Below are 17111 nucleotides of genomic sequence, written 5' to 3' on the forward strand. Positions count from 1 at the left end.
ATAGTCAAAGTTATTTGGTATTTATGTAGGTTTACAAAGTAAAACTTAAAAATTTCAATTTGATGGTACTGTAGGAAATTGAAAACAATCTGGACTTATATGTCAAAATTATGCCTTGACTTTTCTGATTTTTCAACAAATATCAGTGATTACATTGTTAACAACTAAACAAAGACATCTCAACCAACTATTGAAACTAGCTTTTCAATAGATCTAGTGGTGGAAGCACAAAATGACACATTTGGGAGCACCTTGCACCCGGATTCATATTTAGTTGCCAATTTTTGTGAAGGAGATTGGAATGTAGTAAATTGATATTTTTCAATTTTTATATTTTTTTACCGTTTTTCCTTATAAATTTAATTATGCGGAGTGACAACTAATTTTCATTTTTTCATTAAAACCAAATTAGAGTCTATTTCAAATCATATATGTGTTTCTAAATTGGGTATTATTATCCAAAGACATTACTTTTAAATAAACAAAAATCTATCAAGTAAACTACCATACACATTTTACTAGTTTCATCTTTTGATTGTAATATTAAGAATTGTTACGAAACAAACTTTAGAACTCAAAAAACAAATCATATGTTGTGGATCAAATTGGAATGTATCCGGACATGTATGCAAATAATATAAATGATACAAATGTAGAGGGAGCAAGATTATAAAAATCAAGCCAAATCTGTGGTGCCTTTATACTAAGCTTGCACCCTTGAAATGCTAACAAGTGGCAAGAGTTTGATTGCTGTTACAACATGAAGTGTGCAACACATCCTTTGAATTAATGTAAGTAAAACATTCAATACAAACTAAATGATGTTGAGCTATTTTCAAAACACTCCCCTTAGTTATCCACCACCTTATGATAATTGTACGTAACTCTTATTCAGAAAAATCCTATGGATAAAAGTCCAAACAAAAGAAATACAATTCTATAAATCATAAAGTGGCAATGGACATATATCAAAATGACCTTTGTTAAAAACCTTTGCTTGTAAAATCTAGTGGGATCAAAACCTAATCAAGGGAAGAAAAAAAAAAATAAAGTGTGCATGTGTCTAGATTATTTATAGAAGTTCTTCTCGAGAAAGATTATACTCCCTTAGATTAATGCTCTGCTAATGGTAACATGTACCAACTTGATAGTTTGATCAACTGATATGTAAATACAATATACTATCTCGTCAAATGTTGATGTAGGAAAAGCTTTGTTAATAGTCTTGTAAAACTATAAGCAAATATATCCCATCTACATACAGATTTTATAGGGTTTATAAAAATAACCTGCATTTGCATCATCAATAAAATATAAAATTTTGTTAGTTTACAAGATAAAATAATCTCAATAATAAACCATCTTTAAATAGCCACTTCTGAAAATAAAAACATCAATGACTATGTTCTTTACGATTTCAAACTATCATGTGTAAGTAAAAACATTTCGTCATTTTCATCATGTACCTCTTGAAGAGGTCTTTTAGAATTTTTGGTTGCTTCAAAGACTAAATGCTCTTTTAAAATATTAACCACAATCAATAGAAAGCTCAATATTTCTAAACTCTTGTTCCTTATAGCATTTGGTTGCATATCAACATCAAGGATCCAAGAAGATAGGTAATTTTCACTAGAAATATCCAAGGCAACGAATTCAAGTTTTGCAAGGTTAGAAACATTAGCAATGGTGTAACGACAATATTAAAAAAAAATAAAATCAATAGAATAGAATAAACAATAACTATGCCCTATTTTATAATGTGAAAAATCAATTTAATGGCAACCACAGAGTATACTTATAAGGATAATTTTATTAAATAAACAGATAAATAAAGACTAAAGAGTACAAGGGAATATGATACTTTTGGATCAAATTAGACAGTATTCAGACATGCATGCAAATAATGTAACAAAGATAAAGAGAGCTGATAATAATCAAAGCCAAATGTGCGGAAGAGAAGCTACGATCGATGCCTTTGTTTCACGATATTGATGCGAGTGAGTATTTGCAAAGATATTGCCACCTGCTTGCACTAAGCTTGCACCCTTAAAATGTCGACAAGTGGCACGAGTTTGATTGTTGTTACAACATGAAGTGTGCAACACACTCTTCACAATATCATTCTCATTCTATAAAACAAATTGAAAAGTATTATTTAGAAAATAATACCACACACACCCTAATTGTTTTTAGGTGGTGTTTGATTAGGAGGAGAGAAAAGTAATTTAAATTATATTTTTATTTCCATTGTTTAGTTAGACAACATATATAAGAATTTAATTTTTATTAGAATTTAATTTTTATTAAAATTTAATATCAATCATAATGTAGAATTTGAATTCCATACAAAGTAGTGAAGAATTTAAATTTCTCTTATATTGGAAACCAAAGCTTCCAAAATTACCCTTCAACTTTTTAACTTGTTTAATGCCATTAATAATTATTATTTTAATTTTATTTATCAATTTAATAATTTAAATAATTTTATATTAATTAAATTTAATGAATGATTTTAGAAACTTAGCAAAATAAATTTATTTATTTATTTCATATGAAAATATAGAAATATAAATTAATCATCGTTGGACAGTCATTGGACCTCTGCCGAACAGTCGCTGAATCTCCACCAGAACTCTACCAGACCACCGTCGAAACTTCGTTGGACTGCCACCAAACCGCCGTTTAATTATATATAATTCTAATAAATCATGAATTTTTTTAGGACTTTTTGACATTAAAAAAGTTTGGTATTGATATTAAATTATATTTCATTACTAATATAAATAGTTAATTATTTAAGGCCAAAGATAAATTTGTCCAAAGAAAAAAAATGTAATTCATTTTCCTATCTAATTTTATGTCAAACCAAACAATGAAATTTAATTTTACTATTCTCCTCCATTCTTTTCTTCTCCCTTTCCCTCTATTCCACTCTTTTTCTCTTATCTATTTTCTTCAAACCAAACATACTCTTAAATATTTTAAACTATATTCAATTTATTCTGGACTCAGATGTTTGGTCGAATGTCCTGACTGCGCCATCCTAAAGTTAATTTTAAATTTAAAGGCAACAATCGGCTTCTAATTGAAAACATGAGTTCCATTATGAGAGACTCGAGTATTTTGACGAATTGGGTTTTGAGAGAGAGTGTGGAGATTCAATAGTAGTAATACTCGAATGTAGGGCTGAATTAACCTGCCCAATATCTATAAATTCAGGCCCAGTCCATTCAACAGAAGGGCCTCCGACTAACATCTCTCTAAGAAGTCAGAAATTCATTGGCCTACAACTTTTTAGTAGGAAAAAAAATAACCGCCTGAATCATTTTCCAGAACTCAGTTCAAGAAAACTCTAGCCTGTTCTTTTACTTTCCAGAGGCTGACACGTCCGGTTCCGTTTTCTTATTCTCTCCGGAATTTTCTTCTCAACTTTCCCTCGCCCCTTTATATATATATATGACCATCCTTATGAACCTTTAGTCTCAAACAATAAACAAAATCAATAACGAAAATAGCAAACAGTTCTCCAGAAAACGAACTCAATTCCTGAACTCTGTTTATTTCTTCTTGAAATTTTCACACAATGGCTGGGAAAGTTGAAGGCAAGTCTATTGGCATAGACCTTGGCACGACTTACAGCTGCGTTGGCGTATGGCAAAACGACCGCGTAGAGATCATAGCCAACGATCAAGGCAACAGAACCACTCCATCTTATGTAGCCTTCACAGACACCGAACGTCTGATCGGCGATGCGGCTAAAAACCAAGTTGCCATGAACCCTCAGAACACTGTTTTTGATGCCAAACGACTCATCGGGAGGCGCTTCTCCGACCCGTCGGTTCAAAGCGACATGAGGCACTGGCCTTTTAAGGTTGTTGCAGGCCCTGGTGACAAGCCCATGATTGTTGTTACTTATAAAGGCGAAGAGAAGCAGTTTGCTCCTGAAGAGATTTCTTCTATGGTGTTGACCAAGATGAAGGAGATAGCCAAGGCTTATCTCGGTCAAGCCTTGAAAAATGCTGTGGTTACTGTTCCAGCTTATTTTAATGACTCTCAGAGGCAAGCAACGAAGGATGCTGGTGCTATTGCTGGGTTGAATGTTATGAGAATCATCAATGAGCCTACTGCTGCTGCTATTGCTTATGGCTTGGACAAGAAGGCATCGAGGAGTGGTGAGAAGAACGTGCTGATATTCGATCTCGGTGGTGGTACTTTTGATGTTTCGTTGCTGACGATTGAGGAGGGTATCTTTGAAGTGAAGGCTACTGCTGGTGATACTCATCTTGGAGGTGAGGATTTTGATAACAGGCTTGTCAATCATTTTGTTGCCGAGTTTAGGAGGAAGCATAAGAAAGATATTAGTGGCAACGCTAGAGCGTTGAGGCGTTTGCGGACGGCATGTGAGCGGGCTAAGAGGACTCTATCTTCTACATCACAGACGACAATTGAGATTGATTCGCTCTATGAAGGCATTGACTTCTATGCGACAATTACTAGGGCTAGGTTTGAAGAATTGAACATGGATTTGTTCAGAAAATGTATGGAACCTGTGGAGAAATGTCTTCGCGACTCAAAAATTGATAAGAGCCAGGTTCATGATGTTGTTCTTGTTGGTGGCTCAACAAGAATTCCAAAAGTTCAACAATTGTTGCAAGACTTCTTTAACGGGAAGGAACTGTGCAAGAGCATAAACCCTGATGAGGCTGTAGCTTATGGAGCTGCTGTGCAGGCTGCTATTTTGAGCGGTGAAGGGAATGAGAAGGTTCAAGATTTGCTGCTGCTTGATGTTACTCCTCTGAGCCTCGGTATTGAGACTGCTGGCGGTGTAATGACAACCTTGATTCCAAGGAACACGACAATTCCTACAAAGAAAGAGCAAATTTTCTCAACTTATTCAGACAATCAGCCTGGTGTGTTGATTCAGGTGTATGAAGGTGAAAGGGCTAGAACAAAAGATAACAATCTGCTTGGGAAATTCGAGCTCACGGGCATTCCTCCGGCACCAAGAGGTGTTCCTCAGATCAATGTGTGCTTTGACATTGATGCTAATGGTATATTGCATGTCTCAGCAGAAGATAAGACTGCTGGAGTGAAGAACCAGATTACAATCACCAACGATAAGGGAAGATTGAGCAAGGAGGAAATTGAGAGAATGGTGCAAGAGGCAGAGAAGTACAAGGCAGAGGATGAAGAGGTAAAGAAGAAAGTAGAGGCCAAGAACTCATTGGAGAATTATGCTTATAACATGAGGAACACTGTGAGAGATGAGAAGATTGCGGGAAAACTAGACCCGGCTGACAAGCAGAAGATAGAGAAGGCCATTGATGAGGCTATTGAGTGGCTTGATGGGAACCAATTGGCAGAGGTTGATGAATTGGAGGACAAGTTGAAGGAGTTGGAAGGCTTGTGCAACCCAATTATTGCAAAGATGTATCAAGGCGGGGCTAGTGGGGACGTACCGATGGGTGGTGGTGCCGAGATGCCGGGAGGCGGCCATGGCAAGGCAGAGACTGGCGGTGCAGGTGGCGGACCTAAGATTGAGGAAGTTGACTAAGGCATGAATGAGAGTCATAGAGTGCTCTGTTTTGGGACTCATCTGTTGTGGCTCCGTTTTTGCTGATGCTCGAGGGCGAATACCTGTGTATGATATACATTAGGTTTTGAGGGGTTGCTCATGTTTCTATAGTGATGTAATCTATAGTTGTCTGAATGCTCTGCTATGTACCTATAGTTTACTTGAATATCAAATTACAATAAAAATTTGAGCTCTATTTTGGTGTGATTTTTTCATATTTGATATTGTTAGCTCTAAATTCTGAGAAGAAATAAATGTTACGATTCGTTCCCATGATTGCTAATTTTCTTACAACAATAGCCTTCTGCTGAAAGATGTTATGAAGCATCAATGATCAACTACAAATCTCATCTTTTCGTTTTCATCAAGAGTAATCCCTTGGCTAACTTCTTATGAAAAAATGTGAACTACTTGTAGACTTGGTATGAATTTGAAGTGATTCAATTTGGTTTGCTTCTTAAACACAGCAACAGTGAGTACAGTTAGAATATTGATTAACCTTGATGAGCATACTATCAGTACGCGCAAAGAAGAATTTGCTCCTCCTCATTTATAGAGTATTCTTCGTAACGATGTATATGGGGTTGCCACTCCCGTTTAGTGGTGCTTTAGCTCTTTTAGAGCCCATTATTGATAAAAAAAAAAGAATTTGCTTTAAATAAATTCGGAGAAAATCTAACCTATTTGGACTCAGAACTCTCAAAACATAAATTTCACTTAAATAGATTAAAAGAATTGGGCTAGTTCGGTTTTCATGGTTTCAAAAGGATGGGAAATTCTTTTATTGGTCTTCGTGTATTTCTTTTTATTTATTTTATTTTATTTTATTCATTTACTCATTCACATGTTTATTTATCGATTAATGGAGAAAATATTTATGCACGCGTAACAAACAGTTAATAAATAATGAACAATGCTCGTCAAGCATAAAAAACTTGCTCCTTAGTGCCATCTTAATATGTACCATTGATTCCACGAAGTTGAAACAAAAATGGGTTTTCACTAATCAGATTTTTATTTTTTCCATCGGCGTTTGCAAGAAACGAAGGGTTATTGGAAATTAACCAACCGAAACAAGAATTTAAAAATTGCCATCTTCTACATTTGGGTTAGGGATATACTGCTCTATCGGCCTTAAGACCCAAAGGGTTTTCAGAAATTAACCCACTTAAAAATGGGCTATTTTCTACAGTTGGATTGGGGATATATTGCTCGATGGGGCTTAAGAGCCCAAATAAGAATGTTTGCTGGCTAGCTCAGTCGGTGTGTTTTTGAACAAAGACATTGCAGTTTGCATGGTCATGGTGTTTGAATGAACTGCAAATTGATGACACTGACGCTGAAGATTAAATTAAGGTTGGTGTATTTATTTTTCATTTTTCTCCGTGGTTTAGCATATTTATTATTAGTATAAATATTCCTCTCTTATAGCATTTGAAAGCAGATTCAAGTTTAATAATATTTTCAAATTTCAAATCTCTGTACGAGTATTTGAGTTTACCTAATTTTCGGTATTCTACGAATCAACGAGTTTTAAGGTCCTAAATTCGCTATATTCTTTTAAATCAATATGAATATAGTTTGTTATTTTATTATAGTATTCTCTAGAATCAACGAAATATTTTAAACATTAACCTTTCACTGCATTAGTTTAGTATCAGAGTTAAAAAACTTGGTATTACCAATCTAACCCTATCTACCACAAACCTTTTCTTTTTCCCCTTTTTGATTTTTTTCGTTTAGCTTTATAAAATAAATGAAACAAAAATGTCAGCCCCACGTCGCCCACCATCCAAGGCTGCTGGCTTTTATTTTCCATCACCTATCCAATCGTAACCACCACCATTCCAACTAGAAAGAACCAGCCATCAAACCCCGAGCAAAGGCCACCGCTGATTGGCCGCATATCATCGAAAAGTAGCCAAAACATCCACGATTTAGCCAGCACCGCTACCATTAATCCACTCCTCTTCACGAGCTTAATTTTTCTCACCATTCCCCACCACTGATTGACAAACTAATCGCTAGAATCAAAGCTAACCCTAAACCATCGCCTTTATCTCCAATTTCCAGCCAAATCACTACCTTTTTTTGACAAACCAACACCACCATTATACTCACCCACCCGAAAATCTTTTAGATCCACCCATTTTTTGCTTGATTTCCAACCACCGTCACTAGAAACTTAAAATTTTACTTAATTACAGTTTTGCTCAGAATTTTACTCAATTTTTAGTTTAGCCCCAAAACCTTTTTAAAAAATAAATTGGGAAAGAATGCCTCCAAGAAAAGCCCGTGGGCATGCCTTTCATGCAGTAACTTATGACAATGATGATGTTCTTAGAGATGAAGCTATGGTTAGCATGGCAGCCAAGATTGATATGTTGTTGCACAAATAACAAAGTTATTTGTCGAATGTAATCGTACACCAGAACGCAAAGATATGTCAAGTGAAAGTTTTCCTAAGCCATTCTCTAGGCATCGACATAGAATTGAGTCTACTGATGACAGAAGATGGGAATCTAGGTTGAGAATTGACATTCCTGAATTGCAGGGAAGTGGTCGGCCCTAAAAATTATTAGATTAGATTAATGCCATCAAAGAAGTTTTTGAATATAAAGAAATTCTTGATAATAAACTAGTCTCGCTTGCTGTAATTCGATTTCGTGGAAGGGTAGCAGTTTTGTGGCAATAAATTAAGCTCACAAGGATTAGACAAGGCAAAAAGAAGATTAACTCTTGGGAAAATTTGAAGAAGCACTTATGTAGAGCATTCTTACCTCACAATTACACCAAACTGTTATACCAATAGCTATAAAATTTAAGGCAAGGTAATTGATCAGTAGATGATTACACCACAGAATTTCATTGGTTGATAGCGCACAATGACTTGACAGAGTCAGAAAAACAACAAGTTTTCTGCTACATTGGAGGCCTACGATCACAGTTTCAAGACCAGTTGAATTTACTCGATCCACACTCTATCTTAGAAGCACACTAACAAGCTTCGCAATTTGGGGAAGCAATTTAGTCGGTGTACTAGTGACTCAAACAGTTAGGGTCCTCGAAGTATTTTTCGAGATAATTCAAACCCAGCTTCCCAATTTCATAATTTCACTCCTCAATCCTCTAAATAAAGCTAGTAAATCTAATAAAAATGGTCAAAGCAGCAAAACACAATCCTCAGGTTTGGGATTACACTACTTTAATTATGGAGAAAGTGGGCACCAAATGACAGAGTGTAAAAAAGAATGAAAATACGGTAAAAACTTATTCGTAAGCACTGAGGAAAGTGAAGGCTACCAAGAGGAAGAAATTGAAGAGTTCACTGAAGAGCTAACTTTTGATAGTAGTGGTAGCGCACGATTCGTTGAAGAACATGGTGATAACAGACAAATTTTGATCGTAAATCGCGCATTCTTCATTCCTAAAGGTCAAGACAAAGACAAGTGGTTTCAAAAAAATATTTTTCAGACTACTTACACAATTGGGAGAAAGATATGTCGTATGCTAATAGACTCAAACAGTTACGAGAATGTTATTTTAGAGGAAGCTATAATGAAACTAAATTTAAAAATAGAATCTCATCAAACTTTGTACAAGCTCACATGTTGAAGAAAAAATGTCAAGTAACAGTGTCTAGACGTTGCTTAGTTTCTTTATCCATTGGATCAATCTATAAAGACCAAATTTGGTGTAATGTTGTGGTTGTGGATGCTTGTCATCTATTACTGGGCAGACCTTGGCAATCTGATTGAAATGTAGTGCATGGAGGGGAAAGAAATACCTATAGTTTTATGTTTAACAACACTAAGATCATTTTTTTTCCTAACATGGAGCTCACTCTCAAATAAGACTTAGGTAATTATTTGTGAGGTAAGAAGCAGTTTATAGATGTTGTAACAAAGACAAAGAGGGTCGATATTTGTTGGAAAAAGAGAGTTACAGCAATTCGAAGATTCCTGAAGCTATGACATCTATACTAGAGGAGTTTTAAAATTTGTTCCCTAGTGAGCTACCACAAGGTTTACCACTTATTGAGGATATACAACTCTAAATTAATTTAGTACCAGATTCAAAATTATCAAATTGACCTCGTTATCATATGAGTCCTATAGAACATGAGGAATTTAGGGCATAAAGTGAAAGAGTTACTAGAAATTGGATTTATTCGTGAAATTCTCAATCCATGTGCGGTCGCTGCATTATTGACTGCAAAGAAGGATGGTTCTTGGAGAATGTACATGAATAGTCAAGCTATCAATAAAATTATAGTTCGATTTCATTTTCTAATTCCTCGATTATATGACTTATTGGATCATATCAGTGGAGTAATAGTTTTTATCAAACTTGATTTGAAGAGTGGCTACCATCATATTCGAATACGACTTGGAAATGAATGGAAAACAATCTTTAAAACTTGTGAAGGGTTATACGAGTGGTTAGTAATATCATTTGGCCTATCTAATGCTCCAAGTACTTTCATGTGAATTATGAATCAAGTTTTTCACCATTTCATTGGAAAGTTTGTGGTTGTTTACTTTGATTATATACTAATATATAGTACCACCCACAAACTACATTTGCAATATTTGAGGGAAGTACTTTTAGCTTTAAGAGCAGCAAGTTAATACACTGTAGTAAACAACCGTATTTTCTTGACAAATAAAATATTATTTTTAGGATATGTGGTGTTGAAGGATGGTATATTTGTTAATCAATCAAAAGTGGATGTTATTTGAGATTGGCCGCAACCAACTACTTTATTCATCATAAGAAGTTTTCATGGATTGGTATATGTTCACAGGCAATTCATTCCTTATTTTAGTACTATTATGGCACTAATCACAGATTGCATGAAAGGGGGACAGTTCTCTTGGACAAAACAACTACTAAGGTGATAACGTTATGAAATGAGAGTTATTATGGCAATTCTGGACTTAGATCAAGACCACTTAGAGAGTAAATGATGTGTTTTTATTACATTTTTGTTATGTTTTACATAAACATCCATTTTAATTTAGTCTTAATAAGTCTTGCTTGATTTAAAGTAATTTGTGCTTAAAACATGTGCATAATTGTAGGTTTTCGGAAGTTTATAATCCATGAAGGGATGCTAAGGCAGTAGGCTAGCAAAAAGGAGGAAGAATATGGCCATAAAAGAAATGAAACAAAACCTGGAGCAGTGAAGTGTTACAGCTTTTGCTGGCGCAATAATTGCTGTAGCAATCCTGAAACAACGACAGAAAAAATTTAGCGCGGGATATCTGCAGAATTGAGATTTACAATTTCCTAAACGACGGCAAGGAATTAACATTGAAAAAATAAAGAGGAAGAGAAGAAAACAACTAGAATTCAAGGGAACCGATTCTACATCAGTAAAAAATCCAGCAGAGTTATTTGGATTCAATCTTTTTCGTTCTTGACTTATTCTTTTTTTTACTCTTTGATTGAACCAATGTATTTCATTACCAATATTTTGTTGTTTGTTTTTCTTTTTCAAAGTATGAACTAAATTTGCTGGTAGTTGAGTGACAACCAATCTAAATGGGTTTTTGATTGTTCTTATAAGTTGCTATATAATTGTTGTAGCATTTTACTCTAGTAGTTATTATTATAATTGTTATTTCAGTTGACCACCCATTTAATGGTTCGAGTTAAGATAGAGCCGCAAAAGGGCCTGTCTTAGTGGATATTATTAGAGTAATACTTGATCTTAAATTGAATTTTCTGAATTAAGTTTATCTTGAATCTCATAAGGGCTACACTTGAAGTTAAGATTTGTGAAGAACTAGACATAAGCATTTATCTTGTAGGGTGGAGAGAATAGATGTTCATGATGTCATGTCGTAGGTAGAATATCAACTGGTCATTATTATGATACTTAAGGGTATGCGAAGTCCAATACGCGATAATTGAGAATGTAAAATAATTATGCCCAGTGCTGTAGGAATTGCTATAGCAATTGGTGCTAATTTAATGAAAAATAGTCAACCCATGAAGTTAGTTTGATCATTCAACTACCTATTTCTCATTTGATTATACTACGCAAGTTATTGAATTTATTCCATTACTGCATTTAATTGTTTTACTTTCTCACAATTATCAATTTCGGTAGTAAACAACTTTACATTTGATCATCTTAAAATAAAGTTAGATTGCACTATTGTGATTGCTGTAGCATTTCTAGTAACATCAGTCCCTGTGGAGATGATCTTCAATACTCATCACTTTATTACTTGTTGTGTACACTTGAACATTGGCATCCATAGCAATTGTTTGAAAATTAACCAACATAAGGCATTTGGGCTTATCAAACTAAAGTTGATTACTGCCTCAGTACTTGCCTTACCAGATTTTTCACTCACTTTTAAGGTGCATTGTGAAGCATCCAAAGTAGACATTGGAGTTGTTCTTAACCAGCAGAGTAAGCCTATAACTTATTTCAGCGAGAAGCTGAACGAAGCCAATGAGCGGTACAACACTTCTGATATGGAATTTTATGCATTGGCATCATTATCTGATTCATAGAGACTTTGTTTTATACATTGACCATGCCGTATCTCAACAGTCAAGAGAAGCTTTCTCACTGACACGCCACGTGAACAACATTCCTTCAGCAGTTTGCTTTTGTGGTAAACCATACCTCTGGCAATTCCAACTAGGTAGCAGATGCACTTAGTTGATGAACTTCTTTATTGACATGAATGCATAATCAAGTCCTCGAATTTGACACATTTCGAGAGTTATATGCTACTGACCATTTCTTTGCTCTTTAATTAGAAGACGTTGCTGTAGGATTTCATTCAGACTATCATTTACATGATAGATTCATTTTCAAAGGTAATCAATTATGTGTTCATGATTCAAGTTTAAGGATAAAAATCATTACAAAATTACATAACGAAGGGCATATGGGTCATGACAAGACTCTGGCTTTAATAGTCAATAGTTATTTTTGGTCTATTATGAGGCGTGATATCTATCACTATGTCGAGACTTGTCGCATTTATCAGGTTTCTAAGGGCACTGCAACTAATGCTGGATTATATATGTCGTTACCAATTCTAACACAACATTGGGCTGACATTAGCATGGATTTTGTTTTGGGATTACCTTGTACTCAGAGGGGTATGAATTCAATATTTGTTGTTGTGGATTGGTTCTCGAAAATGGCTCATTTTATTGCGTGCAAGAAGATTACAGACGCCTTAACTGTTGCTCGTCTATTCTTCAAAAAAATCTACAGATTGCATGGTTTACTAAGTTCTATAGTATCTAATCGAGATACACGATTTCTTAGCCATTTTTTGAGGACTTTATGGAAATTGACAAACACTCGCTTGAATTTTGAAAGTACTTATCACTCGTAGATAGATGGTCAAATTGAGGTTGTCGACTACTCTTTAGGAAACCATTTGCGTAGTCTAGTTGGTGATAACCTAAAGACATGGGGTCAAAAGTTATACTAAGTCAAGTTTGCATATAACTGTTCAGTTAACCGTAGTATTGGTTTCAGCCCTTTTCTGGTGAATTACATATATAATCCACGAGTTTCCATCAACTTGGCTCTAGTTTCAGATTTAGTTCACAAAAGTAGCAAATCAGAAGACTTTATTGAGCAGCTTCAGAAGATTCATATAGCTACGCAAGAGTATTTGAAGAAGATTAATGAAAGTTATAAAATCGAGGCTGACAAAAGTCGTTGAGCTTTAGAATTTCATATGGGAGATCTGAAATACAAGTGTGCAACCCAAGAGGGGGGTGAATTGGAATTTTAAAAATTTATCCTAACAAATCCACACAACAAGCAATCTAATGTCTTAACAATAATTGAAAATAATAAGTTCAATAATAGCGCAATAATTAAAGAGTAAGGAAGAAGAAAAACAAACACACGAATTTTTACGTGGTTCGGCAATCCCCGCCTACGTCCACGCCTCCAAGCGATCCAAGCTCGAGGATTTCACTAACCAAGCCTTTCCGAGGCTTCAACCGAATACAATTGACTTCGAGGTGTCAATAAACCTTTACAATGAAGAGATTATCTCCCAATCTCTCCACTCAAGTGTTTCACTCACTCAAATTCTTACAAATGAAATGAAGAAATGAAGATTACAATAAATCTCACTCAATGAGTAGATATACAATGATGAAGAACAATGAATGATTCAATGTTTTGTGTTTGACAAGTTGAAGGCTCAAGATATCACGTGTGCTTTTTGTTCTTGCTTGTTGGAGAGCTTCAAAATGAGTTGGATTTGAGTTCTTATAGCTTGAGCTCGAAAACTAGCCGTTACTCACATTCTGGGCTAACCGGTTTGCCGTTTAATGGAATCCGGTAAGCCGGATTTATGTTACCGTTAAGGCAAAATTCAAAATTTTGCCTAACCGGCTTGCCGGTTTCAGGAATCCGGTAAGCCGTTTTCGTTCTGGTGCTTTCTGCCTCGAATTCGGCCTGCCGTTTATCAGTATCCGGTAAGCCGCTTGCTACAGTAACTGCTACAGTAAAATATTTCCCGAAATTTACAGTTTAACCCCAAAACTTTATAAAACTGTAGTATGGCCCAAAACGTTATAAAAGTTTGCAAATAGGTCCAATTTCAGAATTTTAAATAATGCTTTCTCAAACCCACAACTTTCTGAAATTATGACTTCGCCCAAACTTTATGAAATTATAGAATGGCCCAAAAATATTTAAATAATTTCAAATAGGTCCAAATCCGAAATTTAAAATACTATCAAAGATTTTAAAATTACTTTCATTTTAGTCCAAAATGCTTTAATTCCATAACATCATTTTCTTATTATAAAAGCACAATTCATAAATCTTTACTTAATAAATACATGTGGTTTGTTATCATCAAAATCAATATTTATAGCCATATAGGCTAACAATCTCCCCCTTTTTGATGATGACAAAACACATTAAAAACCTTAATCTTGTTATGAAAAAGCTCCCCCTTAATCAATGCAGATTAAAAAATAATTTGAAAATAGTTTAACAAAAACTCCCCATGCATACATGCTCCCCCTAAATACATGCATATTTTCATAACTCATTAAATCATTCTCCCCCTTCATCATCAAAAAAAATAAAAGCTCCCCCTATCAATCATCAAAATAGCAACATAAGCTCATTAGTAAAAACAAAAATATCCATAAGCCTAAGAGAATCCATATAATCCATAATAATCACTCAAAAAATAAATCCATAACATCCAACATAAATAGTCATACCAAATCCATATAATCCAAAACAAATACATAAATCAAAACGCATAATAACTATCCATAGAGTCGAAAATAAAAGAACACACAATGCAGTAAATGAAATGTAGGTGTGTCCAAATACAAGCACAAAATACTACTCAGGTGGTGAGGATGGAGGTGATGGAGGTGGAAACGGATATGGAACGCCGAAGTGCTCGAAGAGGAGGCGCTGTCCATGAATGAGCTGCTGCTGCAGCTGCCGCTGCTGCTGCTGCTCCTGCTGAAGCTCAGTCTGCCTCACCGAAAGTGTCCGAACCTCATCCATAAGCTGCTGAAGAGTGACATCTCCAGAGGTAGGAGGCCGTGGAGGTGATGAAGCGGATGCAGATGCACTAGGAGCCGAAGCAACTGTAGAAGAAACTCGGCGTCTACGCTGCCCTCGAAATGATAGTGAGAATACTGGAAGCTGATCAGCGGGAATCACGGCATTAAGTGGCCGATCATCACTTGGGGCTAGAAAGGTAAACTTGTTATCGCTGTATTTGACCCAAGTGTCATCCTTCCACTCAAAGCCTAACCCAACAATAACCTCATCCACAATACCCTTGGATGGCCTACAAGAAGGTTCTAGAATCGGCACTTCAAAGAATTTAAGAATACGAGTAATGAAGTGACCATAAGGAAGAGAGCGGGTAATCAAGGCTGGAATGCTCAACATGGTGCGAACAATGGAATAGCCCAAGTCAACCGGGCGACCTCTAAGAATACAGTCAATCATGGCGACATCCATGTGAGACACCTCATCCAAATGTCCTGATCTAGGAAGTACAATGGACTGGATGATACGAAGCAAAAAACGAGTTTGAAGACAAAGACACTGAGTACGGAAATGAATGGTACAGTCTTCAACAGAAAGATCATTACGCCGACAAATATTACGAACGGCATCAACATGAACATAATCATCAATTTCAGGAGGTTTCCTAAGAGAAAAAATGTCCAAGCCATCATCGGAAGATCCTAGGATGTTGTCCAAGTCCGAATCATCAAATTCAATCAAAACTCCTCCAACTGTGGTGATTACTCGATTCTCTTTCTCCGCGGAACAATCCATGTTCGAGTAAAATACTTTCACCAAGTCGGGATACACATTCTCCTCAATCAACAATGCATCAATCCAACCAACATCTTCCAACAATTGAAATAAAGTTCTATGACTAATCTGGAGAGAATGTAAAACATCCGGTAAAACAAAGAAAGTGTTGAGTACCTCACGAGTCCGAAAGTTTTGTTGAAACCTTTTGATCAAGTGTTGCTTGTTCTGAAAGTGAATGGACTCAAAGGTGGATTGATTTGAGATGACCCTTGCTTCCCGTGGCTGTGTGGATGGTTGAACCGGCTCTTTGCCTTTTCTTCGAACCGGCCTAGAGCTTGACATAGTGATTTGGTTGATTTGGAGTTGAAAGAGATGAGGAAAATGATGATGATGAAGATTGAAAGTGATTTGGTGAAACAAATTGGATCAAAAACGGCTTGAGAGTGAGAAATCTAGAGAGAGAAAAATTCGGCTCAAAACCTAGGTTGGAATTGGGATCCAAGGATTTAGATGTTGAAAACGGGTTACAAGAATGGTTTTGTGATCTTAATGAGATGGGGAATGATTTTATTGATTCAATTTGATGTAAAAAAGAAAGAAAAGAATGGATTTTAGAGAGAAATCAAGAGAGGAGAAAACGGGTTTTAGAGAGATGAAGAACCGGTTTTCCGAATGCATGAGGAAGAGAATGAATATTTAGAAGGGGTCACGAATCCGGCTTGCCGGATCTTGATAACCGGCTTGCCGGTTAATGGGCAGCAACTTGAAAGCCGAAAACGGCTTGCCGAAAACCCAAATCCGGTAGCCCGGATATGGACCCAAGAGACATGACGAGAAAACGGCTTGCCGGTTTTTAAGAACCGGTTGGCCGAAAATGAACCCGAGACCAGCAATTGGAAATTCGGCTTGCCGGTTTCCTTAACCGGCTGGCCGGTTTCGAGGGATTTCAAACACAATTCGGTTTTCCGGATGTCTTGAACCGGAAATCCGGTTTTGTTCCAGTAAGCATGAATGAGAAATCGGTTTTTCCGGATTTGAAGAACCGGTAGACCGGTTATGAGGCAGAGATGAAGCATAGAAAATCCGGTTTTCCGGATTGAAGATCCGGTTGTCAGGAATGTGTTCCGAGAGAGAGATCAATGAGAAGAAATGTTTTTCCGGATGAATGGAAAGGGAAAAATTGCTAGCTCTTGTACTTATACTACACACCATTTTATTTCCGGCTTT

At 35.9% G+C, this 17111-nt stretch overlaps 1 protein-coding gene across 1 annotated transcript; it reads left to right on the top strand.

Annotated features, from left to right (window-relative positions):
• Positions 1-3500: 3500 nt before the first annotated feature.
• LOC18036909 (heat shock 70 kDa protein) lies at positions 3501-5554 on the top strand. Its single transcript, XM_006427603.2, has one exon. It carries the CDS (start codon positions 3584-3586, stop codon positions 5552-5554), a length of 1971 nt encoding a protein of 656 aa, XP_006427666.1. The 5' UTR covers positions 3501-3583.
• The last annotated feature ends 11557 nt before the right edge of the window (positions 5555-17111 follow it).

Source organism: Citrus clementina, unplaced genomic scaffold (genome assembly GCF_000493195.1).
Source record: "Citrus clementina cultivar Clemenules unplaced genomic scaffold, Citrus_clementina_v1.0 scaffold_7, whole genome shotgun sequence".
Classification (NCBI taxonomy): domain Eukaryota; kingdom Viridiplantae; phylum Streptophyta; class Magnoliopsida; order Sapindales; family Rutaceae; genus Citrus; species Citrus x clementina.